This window comes from Papio anubis, chromosome 3 (genome assembly GCF_008728515.1).
Source record: "Papio anubis isolate 15944 chromosome 3, Panubis1.0, whole genome shotgun sequence".
NCBI classification, from domain to species: domain Eukaryota; kingdom Metazoa; phylum Chordata; class Mammalia; order Primates; family Cercopithecidae; genus Papio; species Papio anubis.
In genome coordinates this window covers 143,492,531-143,509,308 of record NC_044978.1, presented here as the reverse complement: position 1 = coordinate 143,509,308, position 16,778 = coordinate 143,492,531, and the positions used below count along the sequence as shown (strand labels likewise).

General features: G+C 37.9%; 1 protein-coding gene across 3 annotated transcripts in view; it reads left to right on the top strand.

The window, feature by feature from the left end:
- Positions 1-16,778, top strand: part of GRXCR1 (glutaredoxin and cysteine rich domain containing 1) — a 360,439-nt gene that overhangs the window by 298,771 nt on the left and 44,890 nt on the right. For 2 of the 3 annotated variants that reach the window (XR_002522023.2, XR_001902460.3), the window contains one exon: positions 1,358-1,425. Coding sequence is in view for 1 of the 3 variants with exons in the window: in XM_017958666.3 (XP_017814155.1) it covers positions 1,358-1,600 (243 nt within the window). In the remaining 2 variants the exon portion in view is untranslated. Of the gene's footprint in view, positions 1-1,357; positions 1,601-16,778 lie in introns of those variants that run through there. The other variant, XM_017958666.3, reaches the window with a different exon arrangement.

Genomic DNA, 16,778 nt, shown 5'->3' with positions numbered 1-16,778 from the left:
CTGTGTAACATTTCTCTATTTAGATGCTATTCTTAATCTTTCTCTAGTATTTCTTTTACTCTTGACCTGCTTCAGCATTTATGATACCAGCTTAATCCCTCCAGGGCTCTAGGTTTTCAACTTAACCTCTACACTCTATTGAGGAAAGAAATGACTCTTGCATCTTTATTAAATTTTATCATCCAAAAAATCCTCTCTCCATGAGGTGGAGAATTTTGTATTGGCATCTTTATGATATTGGACCTTTGGAGTCCAATTTGCATCTTGGCAGAGTGGTCTGACTTCTTTGCATACAAAGTGGTGGAACTAGCGTCCTACTGGCTTGCTTTAGTATTTAGCTGTCCAGAATTGTTTCCAAAGGTTTGACGCCACAGGAGTTTTGCAAATCGTGTGGTTGTGCTCTAAAAAATTATAGCTTTGTGAAGACTCATGTATCCCATGGTCTCATGGTATAGTTGTGTTTTGTTCAGTTTCTTTCAACTAAGACTGTGATAAGGAAGAAGAGAAGCTTTCTTATTGATTTCAGGACCTACCTGGTATGGCTCTTCAGCACACATTAGCAGTGCTGGGCAGGGTTTCCCGTGAAAGCAGTCACTGATGTCTGAAATGTAGAAAAAGATTCTCACACAGGACAGTCTTCCTCTTGTTTTTGAGTGCTGCTTACCTCCACTCCTGTGTCTGATTCCTTGTTTCCTTTTTATACCTGGCTTTGACCCGCCATTCACTTTGGTGTTGGTTTCTGTGGACTCCCATTCTGGAATATTTACTTTTTTTATTTCTTGTGGCAGAGCTTTCTCACTACATGTGGGAGCCCCGTCACTCAACAGAGCCCTTGAACATATGTTATGCTACTTAAACCTTAGAAAAATCCCATGATATAGGTCTTGTTATTCCCAGGAAATTGTTGCTCCAAAGATGATACAATTTGATAAATTGATAAGTGGAAGAATTTTAACTAGCTAAATGCTAATGTTGACTATTCTGTGGCATAAACTTTAGGTTTATGAAACAGATATAGTGATTGAGTAATGTCTACGAAACATAAGAAAAATATTTCAGTCATTTACTGTTTTACCACATGGCATCCCATGTGAGACGTCATCAATTTTAACATTAGCCATTACTTGATATGCTACTGAGAAAAGGAAAAAATTAAATTATGTCATATAAATTATATTGATTGTTATCTGTATCCCAATTACAGATGTTGTAACTTAAAAGGATAAGTCTTTGAATTGATAAATGAGTTCACTCAACTTTTATTGCATGCCTTTAATGCAATTGTTAATTGTCTTAAAATCACAAGACACAAGAAAGTAAAAGTAAACATTCTTACAACTCAATGTTTTCCCTTCAGCAACCATCAACTGACCTAGAATTTGACCGTGTAGTGATTTATACCACCTGCCTTCGTGTGGTTCGGACAACCTTTGAAAGATGTGAACTGGTTAGAAAGATTTTCCAAAACCATCGCGTAAAATTTGAAGAGAAAAACATAGCCCTGAATGGTGAATATGGAAAAGAGTTAGATGAACGATGCCGACGAGTTTCCGAAGCACCTTCCCTCCCTGTTGTGTTCATTGATGGCCATTACCTTGGGGTAAGTACGCTGCCCAGGAAAGTCTTTTTCATAAAACCCAACCAGGGCAGATAGAAATCTATAACGATCTATAAATTTGCAGCATAACTACTGGAACACTTGCTGGCTTTTTTGGAGCTCAAACCAAAGGGATTGGAGCACTTATTTCTGTCCCAGACAATGAGCTGCCACAGTGCTCCTCCCTGAAGAAGTACAGTGAGATAAAATCAGCAAGAAACTGCATTTTTGAATATAAATAAATGTTTAAAAATATTCAGTTGACTTCAGTTTTGCATTGTGAAGCTTAGCATGTGAGATAAAGACTGCATTTTTAGTGTAGGCAAGAAAAATGGATATATATATATATATGAGATATATTTATAAATTCTCATATATGGCATTATCAATCAGTTTCCTACCTAATGAACCTCAGATGATAGTCCTGAAATGAAATCAATAAGAAATGGGGCCTGGAGCCAGGATTTGATCCACTTGTTTAAAATTATTTTTGACTTGGGTAATGCAGCAGTTGGAGACATAAATTCAGGCTTACGGAAAGCAGAGAGAACTCCCAGAGCAGCAGCAGAACATGCCTGTTTCATTTCTCTTTGAATAATACTGCTAGTGTAGTTAACTCCCATTGATCTGTGAACATCCTGTGGAAGAAGCCTACAGAGAGGGCTCCAGAGAGTACACTTTGGAAAGGGTGAGAGCAAAGAGCCAAAGGGCACCGGTAACCAGTTTAGGGGCTGACTACATGATCACTTATCACAGAACAGAGACCGTCAAACCACAGATGGATCCTTGGATCTTGGTTTCATTTAGCATCTGGTCTTAACCTTCATTTCTCAGAGAAGGTTATAAAAATCTAGAACAGGAGATGCTCACATTTGGTTTCAGGGAATCAATCTGTGTTTGAATATCCTGCCATTTTATAAAAAAGATAAATGCAGAGAAGCTGTGATCAAATAGCGATGACATTATGTGATTGTGCTTTTAACCAGAGCTGGACACACACTACATTCTGTGGTAGAGGAATGCTAATTTGAAGTATTGATCCCTTTTTTGATGTATTTCAACACATACCCTTAGGTTGCAGAAAATTACAGCAGCAGTAATAATCATGTTAAAAATAATACATAATAATATAATAATAACACTCTAGTGCACTCACAGCTTTGCATCTATCGTTTCATATAATCCTCAGGGTAGTCTTAGAAATCAACTTTCATGTGGCATACTGGTTAAGAGCAAGCACTGGGGTCAGACAGACCTGTTTTAAATCCCTGCCCTGACACTTACCCTATGACTCTGTGCTTTGGCTTTCTCATTTGTAAAATGAGAATGAGAATACAACTTACCTCATAGGCTGATTTGTGAGAGTATTGAGCTAATACATATTAAGCACTTGGTTCCTGTACCTGGAACAAAGTATGTTTTTAGGAAATATGAACAGTTATCCCTGTTTTGCAAAAGAAAACATTAATTTCTTTGCTCCAAGTGACAGAGATGGCTAAGTGGCAAGGCCAGCACTCAAAGTTATGTCTGTCTGACTCCCCAAACCCTTGCTCTTTGGCACATCACCTCAAGGAAAGGGATCTTTGCCTGTTTGTTGGTATAGTTTTGGGACTTCAAACAGGGCTTAATGCAAAGTAAGTGTTCAAGTGAACATATGTTGAATGGATGGATGAATTATGCTGTATTTCCTCATCATGTTCTTTCCTTCTCTCTCTAAGACATTCTTTAATAAAGAAGGGATCTGATAAACTCAACCACACTAGGGAGAAAACATAACTTGTAAGGGCTATGAATATTTGCCTTTTTTAACTTGGGAAAATGTCTGACAACGTAAGACATTTCCCATTGTGAAATTTCAACTTCTGTGCAACTGCACGGTTAAAATTAGTGGGCAACTGCCTTCAATGCACAGGTATAAAGTTGGCTGTTCTTATTCAGAAGCCAAACTGCTTATCTTCTCACTACTTCTGAGATAATCTGAGAGGCTGTAATGCCCGTCCTGATATTTGCCCTTTAGTTTGAGGAATCTCACAGGAAGGGTGAAACAGACAAATGAGATAGGGAGCATGCTTGTTTCCCAGTTGCTTTTTTCTGTGATCACTTTATTTACACACATGGTAGCCTAGGGGAAGAAGTATCACACAGGTGCTACCTTGCTGTTTCTGTAATTTAAGCTAAAGCTCCAAACCTAGAGTCCAGAAACAGATTTCTCCCTCTTTTTTCGCTTATGAAAGGAAAATTACTTCTAAATCTTTAATTCAAAATGGCAAACACTCCAAAACAACACATTCCCCTCCTATTAAAATAGCCTGCTTATTTAAATTGCAATGCACTTAAATGGAATACATTGCTTGAATTATAGGGCCCTTTTCCTGCACTATGCATGCATCTGAAATGGAAGGATGCCCTCTGCTGGGTTTTGACACCTGGTGAAATGTAATTTTAAGGGAGGAAAAGAAGCTGATGTTGGTAATTTCCTTAACATCTGTGGTGTTTTAAACAGACACATGAAACCATTTGATTTAGTTTAAATTTAGATGGGTGAGAAAAATCAAGATTTGTGAATCATCTGCACAATACAATTTCTTTATAGGAAGGAGAGAGAAAAATAGAAAAACAGACAGAAACAGCCAGAGAATGAGGTAGACAGAGACAGAAAGTGAGGCATCTGGAGGCAGACTGGGGGACATGGGACGGAGAACAAGAGAACATTTTGTAGCTCCCTTTGCATTACTGTCAGTGTTACCCAACCCAGGGTGGGTGCTGCCAGAGGAATTTAGTTATCTTCATTGAAGTGAAAATAACAGAGTTTAATGGACAACAAGAATTACAAGGACACTAAGCTCTTTTTTTCCCGATGTCTCTCTTCCCCAACCAAACTGAAAAATGAAGATGGAAGCAATAAAACAGTCAAGGAAAAAAAGTACTTTAGAAGATAAATCTACACTGCCCTTGGATACTCCATGGTAGGGGGCAGGGCAGCAAATTCAGTTTGGAACTTGCTTAAGGCAACTGTTTCATTATTTTGCATTAGAAATTTTTTTTACACAAAAAAGATTGTGTTCAAATAGTTACAACATAAATTACCTTAGAAATGCCAATAGCATATAAATTAGAAATAGTGGCCCATATGGACCAATCATAAGCCAGCCTCCATGGTAGAAATCCACAAAACCCACATTGGAATGGAGCTATAAAACATACAATGAACCTAAGTGGGGTCTCTGGTGACAGAGAGAGGAATAGAAGGGCCATTGATAAAGACAGATTTCTTAAACTACCTGATATTGAGGTGGGACTGATTGATAATTCTATATGTGTTTAAAGTACTGTATTATTCTTTTTAAGAATAAAGACCACTAGTATTGAGCAGAGCTAGGTTACAAACTAGAAACACAAACTCTAGGTACATTTCTAAGGAATACTCACAAAATTTCTCAGCAGACATTGGTGCCCAAGGAAGCGTCTGCCATAATCAAGAAGCAGTTGGCTCCAGAAGTTCACTGCATTTGTTGTGATTCACCTGTTGCTCTGCATCCTCGCCAGCATTTAGTGTTGTCAGTCTTCTGGATATTAGCCATCCTAGTAGATGTGTAGAGATATCTCACTGTTGCTTTAATTTGCCTTTCCCTAATGACATATGATGTGGAACATCTTTTTAATATGCTTATTGGTCATTTGCATATCTTATTTTGTTAGATGTCTATTAACATCTTTGGCTCATTTTTAAGTCAAGTTGTTTGTTTTCTTGTTGAGTTTTAAGAGTTCTCTGTATAGTTTAGATAACAGCTCCTTATTAGATATGTCTTTTGCATGTGTTTTCTTAAGTCTGTGGCTTGTCTTTCCATTCTCTTGACAATGTCTCTTAAGAGCAAAAAATGTTTAGTATCAATGAAGTTCACTTTATCGCCTTATGCATAATTTCTTTCATACATCCTACTTTTGATGTTGTATCTAAAAAATCATCACCAAACCCTAGATCATCTAGATTTGCTCCCAAGTTATCTTCTAGGAGTGTGATAGTTAACATGTGACATTTAAGCCTTTAATCTAAATTGAGTTCATTTTTGTGAAGGAATAATATTTGTGTCTAGATTAATTTTATTTTGCATATGGATGCTCAGTTGTTCTAGGCCCATTTGTTGAAAAGACTATCTTTTCTTTATTGAAATGCCTTTGCTGCTTTGTCAAAGATGAGTTGACTGTGTTTATATGGATCTATTTCTGGGTTCTCTATACTGTTCTATTGGCCATTTATCTATTCTTTTACTAATGTAATCCAATTTTTTAGAAATATTTCTTTTATATCTCAATATGCTCAATATTTCTTCTTTTTGAGTATATAAGATACAGGTAAAATAGCTGTTTTAACCTAGTTATTCAACAATTGTATCTGTGTCAGTTCTAGTTGATTTCAATTGATTAATATTTCTCTTCATTTTTAGTCATATTTTTCTACTTTTATGCCTACTTGGTAATTTTTGTTTAGATGTTACATATGGTGAATTTTACCTTGTTAGGTAAAACTATTCATTATTGGGATAATTTTTTATACCTATACACATTCTTCAACTTTTTGCTGAGATACAGTTAAGTTTCTTAGAAAGAGTGTGATCCTTTGAGTTTTGTTTCTTAAGGTTTTCTAGTCAGGGCCAGAGTAGTGTTTGGTCTAAAGCTAACTATTTTCCATTACTGATCAAGATCTTGTGAGCACTTTACTCAATGCCCCACAAATTATGAGGTTTTCCAGTCTTACTGGTGGGAACAGGTACTCTTTTAGGTCCTTTACCTAGATAATGTCTCCTTTAATTCTTTCAGATAGTTATTTTGCTTGCCTTGAGTGGTTTTCTCAGATGAAGATACTGATGAGCACTCTGCTGAGCAGCCAGGCTGGGCCCTGTACTCCTATCCAGAGTTCTCAGTGAAGTTCTTTACTCTCTGAAACTCTATCCTGTCAACTCCAGCCATCTTGGTCTTCTGACTCTCAAGTCTGTTTCCTCCACTCAGGGAGTCCCCCAGCCCTCCTGTACACAGCTTGGAAAAGCTGTCATGGCAGTCAGCTTGGGTAGCCATAGAGCTCACCATCTATTTCCTACGTCTCCAAGATCATCATTCATTGTTGTCTGATGTCTAATATTATAAAACTAAAGGTTAAAATTATTATTGTTTATCAAAATAAAACAATTGGTCTACTTTCAGGCAAAATAACAAAGTAAAGTAAAATTTTTAGGCTGCATGAGTATAGCAGTTATAAATTACATTCATTTCTGAGTAATAATGGTTCTTTTACACACACACACTAAACAACAATGAAACTTAAATCTTTAAAATCTAGGTTTGTATTTTATTCTCATATGCAAAATGTACAGAAAAGTGCACTGGAGAAAGTATAAAGTTTTATGATACAATCTAGGACCACTTTCTAATTTTTAGTTATGCCATTCTTAGCACAGGACTTCCATCCTCAAGTTCTCCTAATAATATAAGGTAATTACTGAAACTCTTGCCATCATACCTGTATTCCAGACAGAAAGGGAATAAAAAAGAAAAGAAAAAAAGTACATCCTTCTTAAAAGAAGGAAGTTCCTTTTAAAAGGTTTTTTTTATTTTTTCAGAAATCTCACCCAACTTCCCCTTGCATTTTATTGTTAACCTTTAGTAGCAAAGAAGGATAGAAATATAATATTCTAGATGTTACATTGATAGGCTGAAAAAATAAGGTCTTTCTTAGTACTGCATAGAAAAGAGAGATCATAGATATTGGGTAGGCAGTTAGTGTCTGGCAAGGTGATCAAAGCTCGTTTTGAGTGGTTGACTCAAAACGACCTTCAAGCTGTATGTGTTTCTCATTAGAACAATTCCTTCAAGCTGTATGTGTTTCTCATTAGTTATTTCCATGTAGTCAATGATTCCCTAGTATCTACTCTGTTAATAAGGGCTGCAGAGGTGGTGGGGAGCCTTTGGTAAATTTGTTGTTTCTGTATGGGAGTGTTATTATAATTATATAAAATAATAACTAGTGTCATAAACCATTAACAGAAAGTTAAGTGCTTTGTTATGTTTTGAAACTGTTCTGTTTTAAACCATGTGAAAGTATTTAACGTATGCATGTGAGAAGTAATTTTTAAATTTTGGGATCATAGGAGTCTTTGAATATCTGCTGAAAGATATTGATATTTCTGTTTTAGTCTGTTTTTACACTGCTATAAAGAACTACCTGAGACTGGGTAATTTATGAAGAAAAGAGGTTTTAATTGACTCACAGTTCTGCAGGCTTAACAGGAAGCACAGTTGGAAGACCTCTGTAATGTAACCTGGCTGTTTCTGAAAGCGTAGTCATATGCATTCACAAGGAGAACTTACAATCATGGCAGAAGGTGAAGGGAAAGCAAGCGTGTCTTTACCATGGTGGAGCAGGGGAGAGAGAGAGATTGAGAGAGCAAAGTGGGGAAATGCCACACACTTTCAAACAACCAGATCTCATGAGAACCTGCCATCATGAGACCAGCAAGGGGGAAGTCTGCCTCTATGATTCAATCATCTCCCATCAGGCCCCTCCCTGGCACACAGGGATTACAATTTGAGATGAGATTTGGGTGGAGACACAGAGCCAACCATATCATTACACCCCTGGAATCTCCCAAATCTCATGTCCTTCTCACATTTTAAAACACAATCATGCCTTCCCAACAGTCCCCCACAGTCTTAACTCATTCCAGAATTAACCCAAAAGTCCAAGTTCAAAATCTCATCTGAGACAAGGCAACTCCTTTCAATCTATGAGCCTGTAAAATCAAAAACAAGTTAGTTACTTCCAAGATACAAGGATTGGATAAATGCTCCCATTCCAAAAGGGAGAAATTGGCCAAAACCAAGGGACTACAGGTCCCATGCAAGTCCAAAACCCAGCAGGGCAGTTGTTAAATCTTAAAACTCCAAAATAATCTCCTTTGACTCCATGTCTCACATCCAGGGTATGCTAATGCAAGGAGTGGGCTCCCAATGCCTTGGGCAGTTCTGCCTCTGTGGCTCTGCAGAGTACAGGCCCAGCAGCTGCTTTCATGGGCTGGTGTTGAGTGTCTGCAGCTTTTCCAGGCACATGGTGCAAGCTGTCAGTGGATCTATCATTCTGGGGTCTGGAGAACAATGGCACTCTTCTCATAGCTCCACTGGGCAGTGCTGCAGTGTAGCTATGTGGGGGCTCCAACTGCACATTTCCCCTCAGCACTGCTATAGTAAAGGTTCTCCATGAGGACTCTACCCCTCCAGCAGACTTCTGCCTGGACATCCAGGCATTTCCTTATATCCTCTGAAATCTAAGTGGAGGTTCCCAAACCTGAATTTTTCCTTCTGCACACCTGCAGGCCCAACACCTTGTGGAAGCTGCCAAGGCTTGAGGCTTGCACCCTCTGAAGCCATGGTCCAAGCTATACTTTGTCCCCTTTTAGCCACAGCTGGAACTGGAGTTGCTGGGATGTAGAGCAACATGTCCCAAGACTGTACAGAGCAGTGGGGGCCCTGGGCATGGCCCATGAAATTATTTTTGCCTCCTAGGCCTCTGGGTCTGTGATGGGAGGGACTGCTCTGAAAGTCTCTGAAATGCCCTGGAGACATTTTCCTCATTGTCTTGACTATTAACATTCAGGTCCTTTTATGTATGCAAATTTCTTCACCCAGCAGCTTGAATTTCTCTCCGGAAAGTCCATTTTTCTTTTCTACCACATGATCAGGCTGCAAATTTTCCAAACTGTTATGCTCTTCTTCCCTTTTAAACATAAGTTCCAATTTCAGATAATCTTTTTGTGAATGCATATGAGTGTATGCTTTCAGAAACAGCTGGGTCACATCTTGAATGCTTTGCTGTTTAGATATTTCTTCTACCCAGATACCCTAAATCAACAATTTCAAGTTAAAAGTTATGCAAATCTCTAGGGCAGGGGAAAGATGCCACCAGTCTCTTTGCTAAAGCATAGCAAGAGTGACTTTTATTCCAGTTCCCAATAAATTCCTTTTGTTCATTTGAGTCCACTTCAGCCTGGACATCATTGTCCATATCACTATCAACATTTTGGTCAAGTCCATTCAATAAGTTTCTAGGAAGTTCCAAACTCTCCCATATCTTTCTGTTTTCTTTTGAGTCCTCCAAACTGCTCCAACCTCTGCCTATTACCCAGTTCCAAAGTGCTTTCCACATTTTCAGATATCTTTATAGCAATGCCCCACTCCCAGTATGAATTTCCTGTATTAGTTCATTTTCAAACTGCTATAAAGAACTACCTGAGACTGGGTAATTTGTGAAAAAAGAGGTTTAGTTGATTCACAGTTCCATAGGCTTAACAGGAAGCATGGTTGGAAGACCTTAGGAAACTAATAATTGTGGCAGAAGGTGAAGGGAAACCAAGCATGTCTTTACCATGGCAGAGCAGGAGAGAGAGAGTGAGCAGAGGGAAAAGTTCCACCCACTTTCAAAAAACCAGATCTCATGAGAACTCACTCACTATCATGAGAACAACAAGGGGAAAATCCACTCCCATGATTCAATCATCTCCCAACAGGTCCCTCCCCTGACCCATGGGAATTACAATTTAAGATGAGATTTGGGTGGGGACACAAGGCCAACCATATCATTATACTCTCGTACCTTTCCAAATCTCGTGTCTCAAAAAATATATAAAAATGCTCGCAGACAGCTAGAAAGCAGGATACACTTCACTAAGAACCATGTCTAAGGTACTTTTTTAAGATGGGAAGTTAGTTTTCTAAGAATAACTTTCAAAAAATAATATCTGATATTGAGACAGGGTTCTTGCCCTGTTGCTCAGGCTGAAGGGCACTTACACAATCTTGGCTTACTCCAGTCTCTGCCTCCACCTCAAGCGATCTTCCCGCCTCAGCCCTTGAAACAGCTGGGACCAGAAGGGTGAGCAACCATGTCTGGCTAATTTTTAAATTTTTTGTAGAGGTGGGATTTCACCACTTGCCCAGGCTTGTCTTTGAGCATTTTATTTAGCAACGTGTGACCCATTTCATCACATGTACTATTATAGCTAATTTTAATTTTTCATTATTTAACTATGGAACTGATGAATTTTAGGTTTTTATTACTCTTCCTTTTTATTTGTTACCTTCATTTCTTTTTGTTCACTTGTTTGATCATTAGAAATTCCACCAGAGATTGGGTTGGAGGACAGTCTCATGAACATTCAAATCTTCTTTTTTGTTTGGATCTTATTTGGTAATAGGCAAGATAAGTGTTAAGTCTTCAAGCTTTGTTGTTTAAAGCCATGAAGTGTTTGTTCTGACCTTCAGATAGTACAGGGATAGAGAAATTTAAAATTTAGAACTAAAGCCAGACTTTTAGAATTTAAGCAGTGTCTTGTGTGATTACTTCTCTGTCCCTTTTTCCTGGATAACTCAGGATAGTTTTTAGTCGTAAGAACAACAATGACAATGATAGTAAAAGCTAATTTGAATTTCATACTCTGCTAAGCATGTTACATGCATTATCTCTTACTTTTGAAAATAATACTGTGAATGGCACTGTTATCATCTTTCAAAACCGAAATTTTATACTTGAAGTAAACGTAAGCTTATGGAAGCTAAGACACTATTTAAATATCTTCAGATCACAATTGGTGTAGCCATGATTCAAATTTAGGTGTTTCTGTCTATTGCTTGGGTTTTTAAAAGTTGAGGACTCAAAGTTCTAATCAATTGACAATGGCTTTCGGTTCTACTCTTTAGCAGCATTTTTACATGCTGAACTACTTCACCACTTGAAATGATTCCATATTCAAAATTGTGAACTTAGTAATGTTCTGCTTTGGCCACAATTTTCTGTCCTTTATTCTCTTCCATTTTTTCCCCTATTGAACTTTCTCATCATTGGCAGTTTTTAATTTTTACTCCTTTACAATTTATCTTAGCTTATAGTCACAATTTTGTTTTCACTTGTCTCCTTATCTTATCAGATTCAGAAATATAATAATAGCAAATCTATAGTCACTTGTTGCAGAGGTTCTATAGACTGTCCAAGTTTGCTAGTTCCCAGTTCTGTGTAAACCCCTCCAGTTGTTTTTTCTTTCTTACTGCACATTTCCATGGGCATGATTTTAGAAGATCCCAAACCATAACAAAGAGGTATACAACAGGGTTGTATTGTCAGTATTATCTAGCCCCATTACTTCATATTCCTGTTAATATCTTGTTAGTTTTCTATTGTGATCCACATAAAAAATTGCTCTATATCTTTTCTAATTTCCCTAAACAGAAATTCCATTGCTATTTCCTGTTTCCTCACTTTCACAGCTCTAATCTTGTAAAGTCTTTTCATTTTGGGGGTCCTTGCAGATGTTTTATTTTCTTGACATTAAAAAAATACCACAGAACCACCCTCCAGTATTAGTTTCTTATTCCAATACTCTGCTTTTTATTAATGGTCCCACAATTCCCCCACTTACTCAGTTTTCTTTGACTACACCTACTTTCTCTTGCCTCATATCTTGTCAGTTGCCAAGATTTATTGTAGTATATGTGGATCTCTATTTTGCACATTTTAAGAACTCGTCTAAGTGGGTATATCAAAGTAAAGTAAAGGCAGACATATTTGCATGCAAGGAAAAGCTCTTTTTCTTACTGGTTATATTTGATGGATAGGTTATTTGATCCCCTTTCAGTGAAGATAATAGAATACTTACAGCATTGGATATTGTGAAGATGGAATGAGATGAAGCATAGAAACTCACAGTGGCTAGAACATGATGCACACTCAGTAAACATTTGCTAATATTAAATATTACTAAGGCTACAGCATGTCGTAGGGGTGTGCACACCACAAAGCACAAACAAATTGGTGGCTATCCCCACAACAATGTACCAAAGCACATGCTACAGTTGTTATAGAACCAATAGGTTCATATGCCCACTGCACAGAAACAGACCAATTACACTGAGACAGCAGGGTTTGAAGCAGAGAAAGAGTTTAATGATTGCAAGGTACCAAATGAGGAGATGGAAAAAGACTCTCAAATCCATCTCCTTGAGGAGTCTGGGCAGGGGTTTTTAAGTGGATCATGGAGGGTGAGGGTCTGGAAAATTGGGATTGATTGGTCAGGGTAGGAGGGATGAAATCATCAGAATGTGGAAACTGCATTCTTTGATGAGTCGTCTTCTTGTGGGTTCCTTTAGGCTTGCTAAAGTCAGTAGTTTCATTGGTGTGAAGGATCTGAAAGAAAACCTCAAAGGGAAAACTGAACAAGATTTCATAATGTTTAAGTGGTTATGTATGGAGCAGTTAATGGGAACTATAATCTTGTAACAGCGGTCTATGTGATTCTGAGGCAATAGGTACCAAACAACTATGATGAGCAAGGTCAGAGAGCAAGCTGATCTAATGACTACTGCTGAATGTGCTGTGAGCTTGGTTTCATTTCATTTCTTTACCCACCGTCTTTCCTGATTAATTTTACAAAGTTTATAGGGCCAGTTTCAGTCCCTCTGGGCTGGATCATACCTCAATCCTGAAGCAAGAGCTAAGAGCACTCTTACTGCTTCCTGCTTGCAAGGGGCATAGGCAGGGTAACAGTCAGGATTAGAGGACTGAAACTGCCTGGCGGTAACCATTAAGCACTCATGAATGCCTGGTTGGGTATCTTGGGGCTGCTGCATGAACACATTAGTGTTCCTGTCCATTGGCTTAGCATAGCATTTAATTGCACACTACAGTATAAGATACATTACAAGCCTTACTGTCAGAATTGTGAGCTCAACTCACAAAAGTCCTTGTAAAATAGACTGAAAACCTTGGGGGGTAACTATGAGATCTTATTGCCACAAGTCTGTTCTGTTTGTCTTAAGATCTCTGTTTTAACATTAAATCTGGTCAGTTCTGTTTAGACTTCAAAAGGGTGGTATGACTACCTGCCCTGGATTCATCCTGTACCTCAGTGGGGCCCCTATGGCCAAGGGACTTAGAGCCAAAAGACATATAACCATTTAATTTTTCCAAAATAGATGGGAATGGAGGTGGACAGGCATTCATTACTCCATAAAAACCTTTTGAGCATTATAGGAGCCAAAAACCAAAAGCCAAAAAGTAAGGTTGCAAAACTGATTCATCTATAAGTCTATGATAGTCCCTGGCCCTAGAGGGATTGAATAGTTTTAATTTCTGGCTCTGTGTCTCATAAAAGCAATTTATTGTCACCTCCTGGGTTTAGAGACAAGGCTGTGGTTAACTTGAGTTTGTCATCAGATATTGGTGTCAATGTCCAAGATTTAGCCGGAATTAGTGCCCTTTTCAGTTATGTGTACCTAGGAGTCACTCTGATGGTAGTTTCTTTTGCTGTGCAGAAGCTCTTTAGTTTAATGAGATCCCATTTGTCAATTTTGGCTTTTGCTGCCATTGCTTTTGGTGTTTTAGACATGAAGTCTTTGCCCATGCCTATGTCCTGAATGGTACTACCTAGGTTTTCTTCTAGGGTTTTTATGGTATTAGGTCTAACATTTAAGTCTCTAATCCATCTTGAATTAATTTTCGTATAAGGAGAAAGTTAACAAGGATATCCAGGAATTGAACTCATCTCTGCAGCAAGCAGACCTAATAGACATCTATAGAACTCTCCACCCCAAATCAACAGAATATACATTCTTCTCAGCACCACATCGCACTTATTCCAAAACTGACCACATAATTGGAAGTAAAGCACTCCTCAGCAAATGTACAAGAACAGAAATTATACCAAACTGTCTCTCAGATCACAGTGCAATCAAACTAGAACTCAGGACTAAGAAACTCAATCAAAACCGCTCAACTACATGGAAACTGAACAACCTGCTCCTGAATGACTACTGGGTACATAACGAAATGAAGGCAGAAATAAAGATGTTCTTTGAAACCAATGAGAACAAAGATACAACATACCAGAATCTCTGGGACACATTTAAAGCAGTGTGTAGAGGGAAATTTATAGCACTAAATGCTCACAAGAGAAAGCTGGAAAGATCTAAAATTGACACTCTAACATCACAGTTAAAAGAACTGGAGAAGCAAGAGCAAACACATTCAAAAGTTAGCAGAAGGCAAGAAATAACTAAGATCAGAGCAGAACTGAAGGAGATAGAGACACAAAAAACCCTCCAAAAAATCAATGAATCCAGGAGTTGGTTTTTTGAAAAGATCAACAAAATTGACAGACCACTAGCAAGACTAATAAAGAAGAAAAGAGAGAAGAATCAAATCGACGCAATTAAAAATGATAAAGGGGATATCACCACCGACCCCACAGAAATACAAACTACCATCAGAGAATACTATAAACACCTCTACGCAAATAAACTGGAAAACCTAGAAGAAATGGATAATTTCCTGGACACTTACACTCTTCCAAGACTAAACCAGGAAGAAGTTGAATCCCTGAATAGACCAATAGCAGGCTCTGAAATTGAGGCAACAATTAATAGCCTACCAACCAAAAAAAGTCCAGGACCAGATGGATTCACAGCTGAATTCTACCAGAGGTACAAGGAGGAGTTGGTACCATTCCTTCTGAAACTATTCCAATCAATAGAAAAAGAGGGAATCCTCCCTAACTCATTTTATGAGGCCAACATCATCCTGATACCAAAGCCTGGCAGAGATACAACAAAAAAAGAGAATTTTAGACCAATATCCCTGATGAACATCGATGCAAAAATCCTCAATAAAATACTGGCAAACCGGATTCAGCAACACATCAAAAAGCTTATCCACCATGATCAAGTGGGCTTCATCCCTGGGATGCAAGGCTGGTTCAACATTCGCAAATCAATAAACATAATCCAGCATATAAACAGAACCAAAGACAAGAACCACATGGTTATCTCAATAGATGCAGAAAAGGCTTTTGACAAAATTCAACAGCCCTTCATGCTAAAAACGCTCAATAAATTCGGTATTGATGGAACGTACCTCAAAATAATAAGAGCTATTTATGACAAACCCACAGCCAATATCATACTGAATGGGCAAAAACTGGAAAAATTCCCTTTGAAAACTGGCACAAGACAGGGATGCCCTCTCTCACCACTCCTATTCAACATAGTGTTGGAAGTTCTGGCTAGGGCAATTAGGCAAGAGAAAGAAATCAGGGGTATTCAGTTAGGAAAAGAAGAAGTCAAATTGTCCCTGTTTGCAGATGACATGATTGTATATTTAGAAAACCCCATTGTCTCAGCCCAAAATCTCCTTAAGCTGATAAGCAACTTCAGCAAAGTCTCAGGATACAAAATTAATGTGCAAAAATCACAAGCATTCTTATACACCAATAACAGACAAACACAGAGCCAAATCATGAATGAACTTCCATTCACAATTGCTTCAAAGAGAATCAAATACCTAGGAATCCAACTTACAAGGGATGTAAAGGACCTCTTCAAGGAGAACTACAAACCACTGCTCAGTGAAATAAAAGAGGACACAAACAAATGGAAGAACATACCATGCTCATGGATAGGAAGAATCAATATCGTGAAAATGTCCATACTGCCCAAGGTAATTTATAGATTCAATGCCATCCCCATCAAGCTACCAATGAGTTTCTTCACAGAATTGGAAAAAACTGCTTTAAAGTTCATATGGAACCAAAAAAGAGCCCGCATCTCCAAGACAATCCTAAGTCAAAAGAACAAAGCTGGAGGCATCACGCTACCTGACTTCAAACTATACTACAAGGCTACAGTAACCAAAACAGCATGGTACTGGTACCAAAACAGAGATATAGACCAATGGAACAGAACAGAGTCCTCAGAAATAATACCACACATCTACAGCCATCTGATCTTTGACAAATCTGAGAGAAACAAGAAATGGGGAAAAGATTCCCTATTTAATAAATGGTGCTGGGAAAATTGGCTAACCATAAGTTAAAAAGTCTTATTTTTATAACAAGTTATTTTAAACTGAAAACAATTTTACTTGGTTACAGAAACCCTCTCCAATTTTACTCCGCAATGTGCCCCCCAATATTTTGAATTTTCGATGTTTCAATTTGTCTTTTTATATTGCATGTTCTTTAAAAATTATAGTTGCTTTTATGAATTTTAATAGTTTTGACTTTTAACCTTCATATGAAAGATATAAGTGATTTACACACCACCATTACAGTATTAGAATATCTGAATTTCGTGTGTACTTTTACCAATG